Below are 14515 nucleotides of genomic sequence, written 5' to 3' on the forward strand. Positions count from 1 at the left end.
GGAATCACTGAAGCATGAAAGGAGCGCCCCCCCCCTCTTAGGTCAGTAAGTGCCGCCCCCCCCCCCCTTTACAAAAAGTTCTGGATCCGACACTGAAAGCTTTGTCATATAATCGAGGGAATGTGCTGAAACAGAGCAGAACTGAGTTCGTTTTAACCAAGTCAGTAACCCCAACATAAGTTTTTAACAAATAGGCTAAACAATAAATCCCAAACTGGTATGATTACCAATGAGACAACTATATATCAACCAGATTCTAAATGTATCAATGACGTGGATGTAAGCAACTATAGGTCACCTGCGACCTCCGCGACAGTGAGTAAAACCCATACCTATTGTCCTATAAAGGACCTGACTTGACAAAATGTGAACAAAATTCAAACGAGAAAAACAAACGACCTGCTTTGTAACAAAACAATAAACTAAAAATATACCAACGACGACCACTACATTAAAGACTCATGACTTTAGACAGGTACATAAAGAATTTGGCGTACTAAATATGTTTATGAGCGCCCCTTCTCCCCGCCTCTCCTTACATGGAACAGTGGTGTAACATCACAACATAAGAACAGACTGTAAAATTCACAGGGGCGGATCCAGCCATTTTTAAAAGGGGGAGGAGGTTCCAACCCAGGATAATGGGGGGTTCCAACCAAGTTTCCCCATTCAAAAGCATTGATCGTAAAAAAAGGGGGTTCCCCTCCCCTAGATCCGCCACTGAATTCAGTTGGAAATGGCGTGATTCATCAGATTGGCACGAAGCACAACAAACAATTAACATAAAGACAACAGACAAACAATATAGATCTGAAAGCTAGTTCAAAAACACATAGAACTAATAAATAATTCATGTTCTCCAAGACTAAATAAGTACCCATCAGTACATATCAAACGGATTAAGAGCATGTAAAGACGTACGTAATAAACAGTCTGATAATAATATGCGCATGACCGTGTGCAATGCTGCATTATGTGGAGCATTACCGGGAATTTCGGTGAATATTTGTTGTCTATTTTAATTTTTCACTTAGAATTGAGAAAGGACAAGCATATGCTATAAGAACAGACCAATTCCCTTGTATGATTTCGGTAAATATAAAGGAATAAAACCTATACCATATCTAGGTAAAACAGACCGCATTGAGTGACTGCATGAGCAACACGAACCCTACTAAATTCGAAGTAGATCTCATGCGTTCCTGAAGGGTTAGCAGATCCTACTCCACATGTGGAACCTGTCATGTTTTAAATGATTTTTGTTTGATACCAACACTCAAAATCTTTTGACCACGTAGGTTATTTGAATTGATTCGATTGTTTAATAATGTTAAGCTCATAAATGTCGCCTCTCTGTTTAAACAAATCCGCGGGAATGGCTTAAACGTTAAAGAATTACGAAATAAAAAAATGATACTGATGGAAAGTTAGCCTGTTTTATTATGACAATACATATTATATGAAATATATATGAGTATGATTACAAATTTTAATACAAAAAGTTGGCTGCAGTCATATGATAATAGTGGGGTTAGATCGGGTTTACAGAATAGAGGATAATGTGCAAAAAAAATAACAAAATATGGAATACGGAGTGCTAAAATATAAAGAATGAAGAATACGGAGGGCTTACATACAAATTATAGTGAATAACGGACATATCAAATAAAGAATATAGAAAAGTCTCTTAAAAAAAAAAAAAAAAAAAACAGAAATGAAGACCCCGCCCCTCCAGACCCTAATAATAGGTAAATCAGAGTTTTTTTTCTATCGGGAAACATCAACGCTAAGCATATCTCATGGAAATTACTCATCCTGATATATATTCTGATTTACGCATTATTAAGATATATTTGTAGTTTCTTTCATTTCCTACTTTATTTCTATTATAAAGTACATGGTCAATGTATTCAAAATAATAACTTAAGAATGCAAATTTTGAAAAATAATTAACTCGTAACCGAACAACACGGATAATTAACTCATGTACTATGCACATTCGTGAATTAATGTGTTGTTTGGTCTCTCGTTGAATATATTTCGATATTTGAATTCCTGGATTAATTATTCTTTATATAAACTTTATATAGTTTTTCATAATATTTGACGTTTGGCGTTTGACTTGACCAGCTTTAAGCTGTCAATACGGCAAACTGAAGTACGATGTTTGATGAAGATTTAATGACGTACTGAAACTTTTGACTTTGAAATTAAAAATGGAAACTAAAATAGGATAGAAAACCCTTTTCCCTAATGACCATTGGATAATGTTTGTCGAGAACAAGACTCAAGCTTGCTATGCAGTGCTTTTAGGTGTAATTATCCTACGTATGTTGTAACCACCAAGGTTTGACCTTTGATAGATATCCTTTTTTTATTCAAAATTGAAATCCCTGAAGATTATCATTGGACTTCTAATTTATGATAATTCAATTGTGCAAAACGAAGGCTTTAGGCAAGTTAAATTATATTACCACCTTAACCTTTGATCTCTGACCTTGACATTACTATATTAGGGTTCAAACGTTTCCAGGCTATAGATGGTCTTTGAAAACTAAAATTGAACATGCCTATACTACCTTCAATTCCCTTAGTAAATTTGTTCTGTTGTCCGGCTCTGACTTTTAATTAAACTATTCTTTTGAACAAGCATCGGACGATTTTTTTCGAAGAGTGGGTGCAACACCTGATATGGTTCCAGCATTTTGCGTTAGGGCGTTTAAAATGGGCGAGGGGTTTTAACAATGCCCATGTCCACATCAGATGTAGGGCAGCACCATAGTAGAAGCCAAGGTGCATGGTGCCTTAATCCACCTCTGAAAATTGGTCTCTATAATGCATACAGACATCACTATTTTAGAACAATATAGGATTTAACCATTATCAACTGTCATCCATTGGATATTTGTTGAAGAAAAGACTGGACATAAGGTGTAGAGTATCAGATCTTGTGGTGATCTTGACCATTGGCCTCTATCAAATTAGTTTAAGGCTCTTTTGATTGCAAAGCTTAAGGTGGATCATCGGTATATATTTCCTCAGATAGAATTTTCTTATACTTTGCCAAAATGTAGATTTTTCCATGCTTTTTTTCAAAAGTATAATAAAAAGTATGGGTCACCGTGTTATTTTTCAAGCTATAAGTTGTGCAAAATTGCCCAAATTTGCATAGATTATTCATTTTTTTGTGAATAAAAATAAATCTATGATGTAGAATTTTGAGATAAAATATGAGAAGATATGTTTTATTATATGCTTTAAGAAAATCAAAAGAAAAAATGATGTCACCGACTTTGTTTTCTTCTACAAGTAAAATTTTTGTTAACATTCCTTTATAAAATTTTTACTATTTGTCAATGAGTTATCTCTCCTTAAATGACTAAGTTGAAAAATTGAATACAAGCATTTGGTATTTGTTAAAACAATCTGTATAATGCGATAAATCACTTATTTTTCTTTACTCAAATAAAACCTCTTGCACTTTAATTGCCAATTTGTCTCAAAATTTGCGATTTAAGCAAACAACTAGATCGATTTTGTACTGCTATTTTACAATCCAAGATGACGATTTAAAGATAATCTACCTTAAACAATGTTTGGTAAAAATTGATTGGAAGATTTCACACGTCAGTTTGTCATGTTTGACGTTTGACCTCAAAATAAGTCAGAATGCAAGCACATCTTATACCAAGCAATGGAAAAAGTGGAAAACAAGATGCTTAGTCAACTACAATGGAATTGCGTATACACGAGCGAACTCACACATAAACGCATAGGCTCGAAAGCGATGCTAAACTTCACAACGTTGCTGAGGGGATAAAAAGATCACAAGTTTTCTACCTTTCATGCACGAGACAGTTTCTGACTTTAAAGGTTAAGGATCATATATTTATCATGAATGATTGTCCTATATGAATACATTGCCAAGCATCTGTTGTTCACCCTTTAAAACTAAGTAAAATTCATAGGTCAAAGGTGAAGGTCACATATTCGCTTTAATTTTATTGGGAAAGTACTTTGCCAACAAACATGAACAATCAAATGAAAAAAAAAATACATATAAATCATACAATTAACATATGTATTGTTAGATATACATAAAATTATTCAAATACTGTTATATAATAAGGATTCCCTGCCCTCAATCAGTCTTAATGACTTTTTAAATTAACACTGCGAAACAGTGGTATTCAAATATGGGATCAGTTTTGGGATTTCCTCGTTAGATTGAAATATACATTATTTTTAGACAATCGTAATAAGTAAGGGATTAATGGTTTAAAGTCTGACAGAACAATTCCAGCAAATTAAGTTAGAAAGAACAATAATCAAAGATTTACTTCAATGCAATTCTTTACATTCAAAATGCAACATTTTTAAATAAGTGTCACAATCATCTAAGCCTTTTCATCCTATTCTATAAGAATCAATCAACTTTACGTCAATATACTGGAATCTTTCAGGAAACAATATCCAGACTTCTTCACAGCGGATAAATCTAATCAAGAACAAGACAACCGCGCATGTTTTCTTTTAAATACAGAAAAATCTCCTTTGTAGCACTTGGACAATTGGTTAGTTCTAATTCTTCTAGATGTTTAAGTTGAGTCAGTCCACACAGGCCCTGGCTGGAAATTAATGTGCAACCTAAAATTATGCAAAACAGTATATTCAGTACAAACTTTTGCTAAATTTATTATTTCATCACACAGCAGGTTACTTTTGCCAAAAGTAGCATGAAGCATATTTTTAACAAATTAGATGCATAATAGTAAAAATAGTTGTGTATCTTATTTAAAATACATGTATGTCTGTGACGAAGCAATGACATATTCACCTTACGTAACTCGGAAATCTGGATCGGATTCCCACGGAGGAGTTATGCTCCGTCGGAATCGGATCCAGATTTTACCTACCGTTACAAACTTTTCATTAATTGCTCATCGGGATTCGCATCCCTCCGCGAATTTCTGATCTGGATACCCGGATGTGACACTTTTTATTGTTGGAGAATGTATGCTGATATCTAGATATTGGTTTTACGTCCTTGGGTTGATGAACGTATATCCCACATCCCCTTCCATCGATCCATACTAACATTATCCAATCCTGGAATACACGAAGGTCTGTATTGGGGTCTTTCATTTCTGTTTTCTTTAATTTTTAGGTCATTTTTAGGTTATTTCTGTCTTTTCTTCATAATTTGCCCATTATTGTATATTTTTTTTATATTTCAGCACCTCATCATTCCCTAGTTTTAGTATTTTTTGCCTATTTTTCTCTAATAATAATTGTTCAACCTATTTTTCTGTAGTATTTGCCCATTATTCCTTATCTGTAAACCGTCCTCCAGACCCTCATACACAGACCGCACTTGGAGCTAATTTCTAACATAAAATACAATTTGTACTTTCACTGTTGCTGTCTGAAAGCACGTAGTATTGTTTTGTTTTCAGCTTCAACGATCTCATTAATAAGGACGTGTTTATCCGCCACTTCTCTGTGGAATTATTGACATTTTGGACTATAAGCGGAATAAGTAGTACTGGAATTGAAATCTAAATTAATGTTCCCATCAGCAAGATATAAATAGTTCCACAATGCCCACGTTAGATATTAATACAATGTCTACACTGTTCATTCAATCTAAGAAGTACATTTGTAAGCCTTCGGTTGTGCTTGTTAACACAATAAGGGTTTGACATCATCTAAAAAAAAACTATGAACAACTTTTAAGGATGATTCATTCTGTCAATTGAATTGCTTAGCTTATTTGCTTCTCGGAAAGCCTTTCATCATAATTAACAGTTGGTTATTTTGAACTGAGTTTCCTAAAAACATATCTGAAACTGGCAATTTTAACTCTGATCAGAAACACATCAGTGAAGGGCATCAGTGAAATAAAACTGAAAGAATATGTCCACGAATCCGAAAATAGCAATTTCTCAGTGTACTCTGACTACAAATAAATCGGCGAAATTGAATATACCATGCTTTCCTCAGAATCAGAGTATAGCAAACAGTGGCGGATCCAGAACTTTTTGTAAGGGCGGCATGCCATGACTGACCTAAGGGGGAAAGGGGGGGGGCTCCAGTCATGCTTCAGTGATTCCCTATATAATCAACCAAATTTTTCCCACAAAAGGGGGGGGGGGCGGCCCCCCAGCCCCCCCCCCCCCCCCCGGATCCGCCTATGGCAAAAAAGTTCGAAAATCAGACATAACTACGACAATTATTCGCAAACCGTATGTAGTAGTGAACTGTATAGGTAATTTTGTTATGTGAAACAATTGATTTTTATGTCAAAACTTAAATTGAAAGAACTGCATATAAATTTAGTTTAATAGCTTCCAATTTTCTAAAACAAATTTATAGAAAAGTAATTTATTAACATTACCTGCTAATGAAAGTACCCGTAAATTCTTCATTGTATATATATGCTGAAGACCAAAATCTCGAACTTGTGTGCACCAGCGCAAGTAGAGTTTCTGCAGAGATGTCATGGTTGACAAATAACCGACACCAATATCTGTCACATGGGAACATCTATAAATATAGGAAATATAACATCAACGCTATTTTTAGTTATTTTTATTTTTAAGAAGACGCGAAGGAAGGAAAACAACTTCAGGGCTCCTAGAAATCGATATCGTTCACTTGCCAAACATGTAACGAAATGACTCCACCCTCTAAAGAAACCACGAAAACGGACTACCATAGGATATTTCACCAGCTTTTAGTTCAAAGAGGATGCGACTTAGTATTATCAAGGCATTTTGTAATAAGTACTTGTGGCCAGATAAAAGGGATTTCACATTTTTTAACATCTTCTCAACGTTGGTTCTTTTATAGCTTATTATAAGTTTTTCTCATCGTTGAAGGTCTAACGGTGGCAATTAAGTAATCATTCAAATGTTTCTGGTATTTTTCTCATTTATAGTTTGATAAAGGGTATGGATTTCGCTCATTGTTGAAGGCAAACCGGTGTCCTATAGTTGTTCACTTCTACGTCATTTGGTCTTTGGTGGATAGTTGTATCATTGACAATCATGCTACACATCCTTATTTTTATATTGATATGTTATCTTAAGTGAAGTATAAACTGAATACCAAAAACATTCCAGACAACCTTGATTGAACAAAGCAGTGTCAGAGAGTTGGTACATTGCAGTTGTTTTTCACTTGTTCCATTGATTGACAGCGTTTGATTTTATCAGTTTTTATGGACTTCCCCTTTTTGAATTTGCCTTGAAGATCAGTATTTTTTGTCTTTTTTTTTCCATTTTTCAAAAAAATTTAAATCATATGTGTCGGTGAAATCACTGCAAGTAAAAGAGAGGGGTCAGGTATCAAAGGAACATTCAAACTCATAAATCGAAGACAAAGTGACAAATCCATGGCACTGAGTAACAATAGGAATTGACATATTGGCACAGTGCAATCATTATATCAGGATCCTAGAAATGATATGTTTGTGCTGAGACTACTATAACACAGTGTTATAGTAGTCTCAGGTTTGTGTAGGAGGGGATAAAGGCCAGTCTCTAAAATCGTGGATCTCATGCAAACTTCAGCAAATGTGCAAACACATATATAACAACACATGACGAAGAATGGCAACCTTACATTCCAAACCATAGTTTCGGTTCAGATTTCTTTAACTTTCTTTGATTTCTTAATGATGAATTCTTTAAGCCTGTACTTTTAATTTCTTAAAAGTTAACTGTTTTAATCTAAGAGGTTGGGAAAAAAAGTTTGAGTAGTTTCGACATATTACTATGCGTCTGTATCTCAATTGATATGTTTTGCTTATTAATAAACGAATAAACGAGCAAACGAATGTGTTTTAGAGAAATGTTTTATATATAATGACCTATCTGTAATTATCTCAAGATGAACGGAAGAAATATTTGATTAAGGCTTCCAAAAAGATGGCCATCATTAGACATGAAGTCGCAAGTAATTAATAACACTTAACAAATTGGGGGAAAAATCAACGGAATTTTACTTTCACATGACCTGCAACCTTTATTAGCCAAATCGATATACGTAAATACTGCAATAATTTTTTAATACTTTAATGAGTGAAAATTGATTATATTCTTTCTTCTTGAGATACGGAAATCCGGCGCATGACTGTGTGGGGTTTCCATAGAGTTCATAATTTTATTATTTACAATTGATTTGATTTATAAGCTTTACAATTTTTAGTCATTTTTTTAATTTTAATTTGTTTTCCCTGAAAAAGATATTAATAGATGAGAGAATGTTAAAGGTAGCACTTCATTGAAAGTACATTCTTCAAGTTGTAAGTCAAGTTTTTGTTTTCAGATGGTATTATATTTCAATCTTTGATTTTTTTTGGGGGGGAAGGTGGGGGGGGGGGGCAAAAGAAAAAACTTGCAATGTAGTTATCTGTAGGTCCTTAAAGTTGTCAGTCATGTTTTGGTTTGAAATTTCTGATGATAGTTTATTCCGATCTTTGATTTTTTAGGCGGTGTAGATCGATATATGTTTGTTGGTAAGTTGATCTTCAGTTTGACTGAACTGACTAGAATGTGGCCATGCAGGTTGTAATAAAAATGTGTTGGATTTTTCTTAGTCGAGATTCTGAGGATGTGAGCCATTTTTGCTCCCATCTTAATGCTGCTTCAAATGTCGTCTTGAAGCTTTCATCAATAATATTTTAGAGGCCTGTATATAGACGATGCATTTTGGCTTTCAAATTGGGACGGCATGTCATTCGAATTCCTTGTGTTATTAACTTAACAGATGCCACACAGGCGCATATATATACAGACATGTTAGGGTGTTCTATATGATTCCATCTAGAATTTGTTTACTTAATTGTCCTCGATTTAATGTAATTTAAGAAAAAGGTTACAACTCCGAAACATTTCTCAGACAATACCTCAAGATCCGCATATGATTTACGAACATTTGGCTACATTGTAAATGCCTCAAGACGGCTCAGAACTTCACATTTTGATATTTTTTGCGCTAATTTTATGCTTTAATGAAAAGAAAGGATAAAACAAAACCAGTTTTCTGGTTACATATATTCTTTATGCTCCAAACTTATAAAGCTCAAATTACACCCATAATAGGATCAAAGGCTTAATTAGATACTATATTAACGCAGTGTATTGTCTTTTAGATACATATACATTCATTTTGGTTGAGGATTTTCTTTCGTGCATTTCAGTTTTGAAAAACCATTTGCAAAATTCTTTCAAAACTACATCAGCAGCATTGTTGAGCGTTTAATAACATTGTGATTTCAGGAACGTATGTGAAATTATTGAAAACCCTTTCAATTTATCATTAAGACCCTTTATATCATTCAGAGGGTTTCAACATCTTCCCTATATTGACCTAGTGTGAATATATAGGAACGTATGTGAAATTATTGAAAACCCTTTCAATTTATCATTAAGACCCTTTATATCATTCAGAGGGTTTCAACATCTTCCCTATTTTGACTTAGTGTGAATATATAGGGGAAATCGGCAATACATCTGGCATCGCATGTAGATGAACTTAATATAAAGATAAGAAGACGTGGCAATGACAACTCTCCACCAGAGACCAAGTGACGTTGAATTTAGCAACTATAGGTCACCGTACGACCTTCAACAATGAGCAAGACCATATACCGCATAGTATTAAACTATAAAAGACCCCGAAATAACAAATATAAAACATTTCAAAAGAGAAAACTAACTATCTGATTAACGTATACAGAACAATGAACAAATAACATATAAGGTATACACCGGCAACAAACGACAACCACTGAATTACAGGCTCCCGACATTGGACAGACAGGTTAAGGAAATGAAGATTAATAATACATTTGAGGTTAGAAAAAGCACGTAATATAGATCTCTTACATGGTTATGTAGATGTAATTAGTGGTGTAATCAATATAGAATACGATAGTTTGATCACAAGAGAGGAATTCAATATATATATAAATATTAACTTAACTAAAATATACGAAACAGATTAGTGTCAATTCAAGATTTTCACAGCTGCTAATACCAGGCATTAAAAATAAATAGCACGGCGTGAAGAAACTATAAAGCTGATCAATGTAAAATGGTCTTAAATCCAAGATTCAAAAATCTATAGCAATATCAATAATTAAGAACGTGGGAAGCTATAGCGACCTGATGAGTCACCGCTTTATCGAGCGGTTTTATTCTCTCTTAATTGGTCTTGAGCATCTATATTTGTGATGAACCACTCTAGATTGCCATTCAACTTCCGCATAAAAATTGGTACTTTAAGGTCGATGTATATGAAGTTGTATAACTGAAAATATATGTTTTTTTTTAATTAATTGCTGAAATGCATATTTTCGTTGAGGCTGTAAAGTCTGTTTCATGAATCGGAGCGGATATGTAGATAAAAAACTCTTTAAATGTCGTATTATTTTTTTTTAGTAAAGTTGAGAAAAAACGAAGATAATCGCTTCTCTCTCTTCACAAAATTTCATTTATATTAAGATGTGTATTCATGCCAGTAATTAAGCCAGTCGACCCCAGAAAATGATCAACAGGGATACACACGTAAAACTTACCACCTTTCCATATCAAATGCCTACAAAAGATACCATCACAGATTGTTAAAATGGATACACATGTAAAAGTTACCATATATCCTTATACCAAATGCCTCTAAAAGATGCCACGAAGGATGCTAAATATAGATTCTACCACTGCATCGAGTGTGATACGATATTTATCCACTCGAGATAGTTAAATTTTCAAATTTAAAACGCGAGGCTCGCCGAGCGTTTTAAATATTTAAAATTTAACTGTCGAGAGTGGATAAATATCGTATAAAACGAGATTTGGTGGTGGAATCTGTTTCTCTAATGATTTTCAAACAATACGCAGGCAAATTTATTCCTTCTGTTCGAATGATCTGCAAAATGATGTGTTCTTTCTATGTGACGTCATCAGGCATGGTCGCCTTTTTTCATGCCGTCACAATAGGAAATTCAGAGGAAAGCAAGAAAATTCGACGTCATAATCGGATTTTAACCAATGAAGAACTAAGATCATACGAACCACACGTTGATTAAATTTTTTTTATACAATGGGTGCAGAAAGGGATAAATTGACGAAGAATTAGAGAAAAAGGAATACAAATGTGAAAGTGACCATTTATCCTTATGCCAAATGCCTCTAAAAGATGTCACTAAGGATGCTAAAAGGATATACACATGTAAAATTTACCATCTATCCATACCAAATGCCTATAAAGATGCCATCGAAGATTGCTAAAAAGGAATACACATGTAAAGTAACCATCTATCCTTATACCAAATGCCTTCTAAAGATAAAACAATTAAAGCAAACTAACATCTAAGTCCTAATTCCAGTGAACTATATAAAACGAGAAAATAGAATAAAAAAACACACTCATATCAATAGAAGGAGATATGGGTATATATGTTAGTGTAACAGTTATCAAACAAAACGTTAAAGCATTTGTGAAATCCATATCGTGTTACTGAAAGGACATCCTGATGGCTATAGAAGTGTTAACTCCACGGTTTGGGTTTGATATAAACTTACCTATCGAGGGTTAGTTGTTCGAGTTGACTCAGATCACAGGCAATATATTCAAGCGAGGAATCTGTTATCCGGGGACACCATGATAGGTCTAAGCATCGTAACTTCCGAAGATTTTCAGTAATAAGTTCTATCCCATCATCTGTGACCTTACTACACCCTGATAAACTAAGAACGGTTAGATTTGGAAGAGAATGTACAATATTCACAACCCCATGGTTTGTTACTTCCCAACAAGACTGAAGTCTGAGAACACTGAGAGAATAGCTCTGTTTTGTACTAAAAAAGGCTAAGGCAGCATCAGTCACATGATAAGCCTGAATGTTCAGCTCATAAAGCGCCGGAAGTAGCTGAGCAATAGCCCCAACTGTGTCGTCTGCAACATTTATACAATCTTTAATGGATAAGGACACAATTTTGGGGTTAAGACATGACCACATACCCGTTTCTGTCAGTTCGTTACATCCGTTAAGTTCCAACTTATATAGACATGGAATTTTCTTACACAAAATTTCAAGACCAACATCAGTTATATTAGAATTTCGTAAACATATAAACCTGATTTGCTTTTTGAATATAGCACAGTGGTTAATAAAATCAGCAATTTCTTCGTCTATTGCGCCAAAAAGGCAAATTGAATCAAAATATCTAATTTGCAAACTTTCATAAAACAATCGTTTAAATTCCTCTGTTTTGCCAAGATTACGCAAAATAATGACCGGCATTACATTTTCCCAGTACTTTGGATGGTAAAGTATATTCTTCCACGTGTGACAAACTCTAGACAGCATGCCTCGTTCCTCGGCTGAAAAATAGTAGAAAAACTTCGATAAAAATCTGTCATCCATGAACAATTCATGGATAGTATCAGGTTGGTGCCGTCCAAAAAGACTTCTGATTTTTCGTGCTATAAGTGGCTTTGGGGAACGGACCACACGAGCACTCATCGCAGAACTTCCGTTTGAAACATGTTTATTTATATTAGTTGATGTTTCACGTGTCGTTGAAATTGAAATATGATTTGTAGAGACATGCGTTGTCGTCTGTTGTTGATCCTTGCTGAATCGCAATCCTCGGATTCCATTCGATAATTCCATGTATGCTTTTCGAATCGTTGACATTTTGAATTTAATTTCCGATTGAATATAAATAAGAAATTAACATTTACTGTCATTATTCCATATTCATAGATTCTACCAATACAAATTATCCGATCAATGGTTATTTATAAGTCCATTTAGTAGGAAACAGATATTAAAAAAATCATTATACACGAACGATAATAGATGAAAACTGATAAGGTTCAATTAAAGTCAGAATAAACAATTTTCCAATCATTACGCCACTGTAAGAAGAATTCCTTATTTTTGAACGTGAAGTCTTTGTTCCAGTATGATAATTCATGACTTGGATCGGTTCACTTGAGGCTAGCGTGGGATCAATGTTAAAACTCGATGGATCGATATTCTAATGGATGATGGTTATATTAGCCACGAAGGATGCATTAATATATGAATAAAAGAAGCTGTGGGGGTTAACCCAACAAGGCAGCAATCAACTATAACAACTAAACCAAAATTAGACATTTTCATCAATAAAGCTTTTTTATTAATACACGATTTTATGTCTCCAAATCACGATTCGGAAAGGATAAATTTAATCTTTATTTAACTTATCTTAAAGAATGTTATCAACTGTTTTAAATAATTCATTAGATCGAATAAAAAACTGAATAGTTTATCTTTTTTTAAATTCTGGTTAAGACAACATTCAGATGAGGCCCAAACAATTTTCTCGGCAGCGCCTTCAAATATCAATGTCCTCTGTTTTATGCCAGTCATCTATTTTATTCGGCCGGGATGAAAAGATCTAGGTTAATGTCGCTAGATACCTTACTACGAAGTCCTTTCATTTTCAATCCTATTTTTATTCTTTGTTCCACTCGCTTTAAACTGGGATTATTAGTCACTTTAAACTTGGATTATTAGTCCCAGTCTGATTTAAACTACTAGTGTACTACTTTTTAAACGATTTTCGGTTTTTATTTCTATGCGTATAGAGCAAGAGACATATAATACAATATATGTCTCTGGTATAACCTGAGAATAATACATATTGATATTTTTATATTGGTCCCATGTATTTATATAAGACAATTGCTTCACTTATTATGATCTATAATACTCAAATAGTAATTGCAAAACACTTGACCGTACTTTGCTTAATACTTTAAATAATATTAAATTTCAGTATATTGACTGATTTTTTTATGAAAGTGCTTAACAATATTTTATCGATTCTGTCCCATTATCGGATTGATATCTCAACTACTTGTAAAGGTCGTATATTGTATACAGATATATAGAGTTGTATATATCATATATGTTCCAAATTCGCACTAGACTTGAACACGCAATATTTTTAACTGGTTAAGAACCATACGAAGAACTCAGTCTTGCAACTTTGAAAATTTGTAGGTGTGAATAAGCAAGGACGTTAAAAAGCCTCGAGTGTCATGCACTCTCTTTATATATATATATGCAAGTTAAAGATCTCGTACAACTTTTTGAATAGCCCATAGTGTTTTCCATCCTTCATGCCCTTGTTTTACAGTGGCAATCCAAATTCCCCCACCCGATCCGCTACTTTCAAGCCTACCGTTTAGATATGCGCTTGAAATAGTTGATGAACGTTGCAGGCAACATTCATGTTCCCATCCAACATTATCTTATTTTCCAGTGGCAATCAAAATTTCCTACCGTTTATCCCAATCGATCCCTCATGTCACGTCTCCAGCTTCCTATAGAATTTATTCATGAAATATCTGCAACTGGAAGTTAAGCATATGCTGTTCATTTGCTTGTTGTTACATTGTAGATTTGTAATTTTTGTATAAACCTGCATTTTACAATTGATTTTCTTACAAAAAA

At 34.0% G+C, this 14515-nt stretch overlaps 1 protein-coding gene across 1 annotated transcript; it reads right to left on the reverse strand.

The window, feature by feature from the left end:
* Positions 1–1417: 1417 nt before the first annotated feature.
* LOC127708977 (F-box/LRR-repeat protein 16-like) lies at positions 1418–13020 on the reverse strand. The gene is made up of 3 exons (XM_052214220.1): positions 11589–13020; positions 6398–6546; positions 1418–4647 (listed from the first exon to the last, which is right to left on the reverse strand). Exons 1-3 carry the CDS (start codon positions 12704–12706, stop codon positions 4499–4501), a joined length of 1416 nt encoding a protein of 471 aa, XP_052070180.1. The 5' UTR covers positions 12707–13020; the 3' UTR covers positions 1418–4498.
* Between the last annotated feature and the right edge of the window lie 1495 nt (positions 13021–14515).

Source organism: Mytilus californianus, unplaced genomic scaffold (genome assembly GCF_021869535.1).
Source record: "Mytilus californianus isolate M0D057914Y unplaced genomic scaffold, xbMytCali1.0.p SCAF_7, whole genome shotgun sequence".
Lineage (NCBI taxonomy): Eukaryota > Metazoa > Mollusca > Bivalvia > Mytilida > Mytilidae > Mytilus > Mytilus californianus.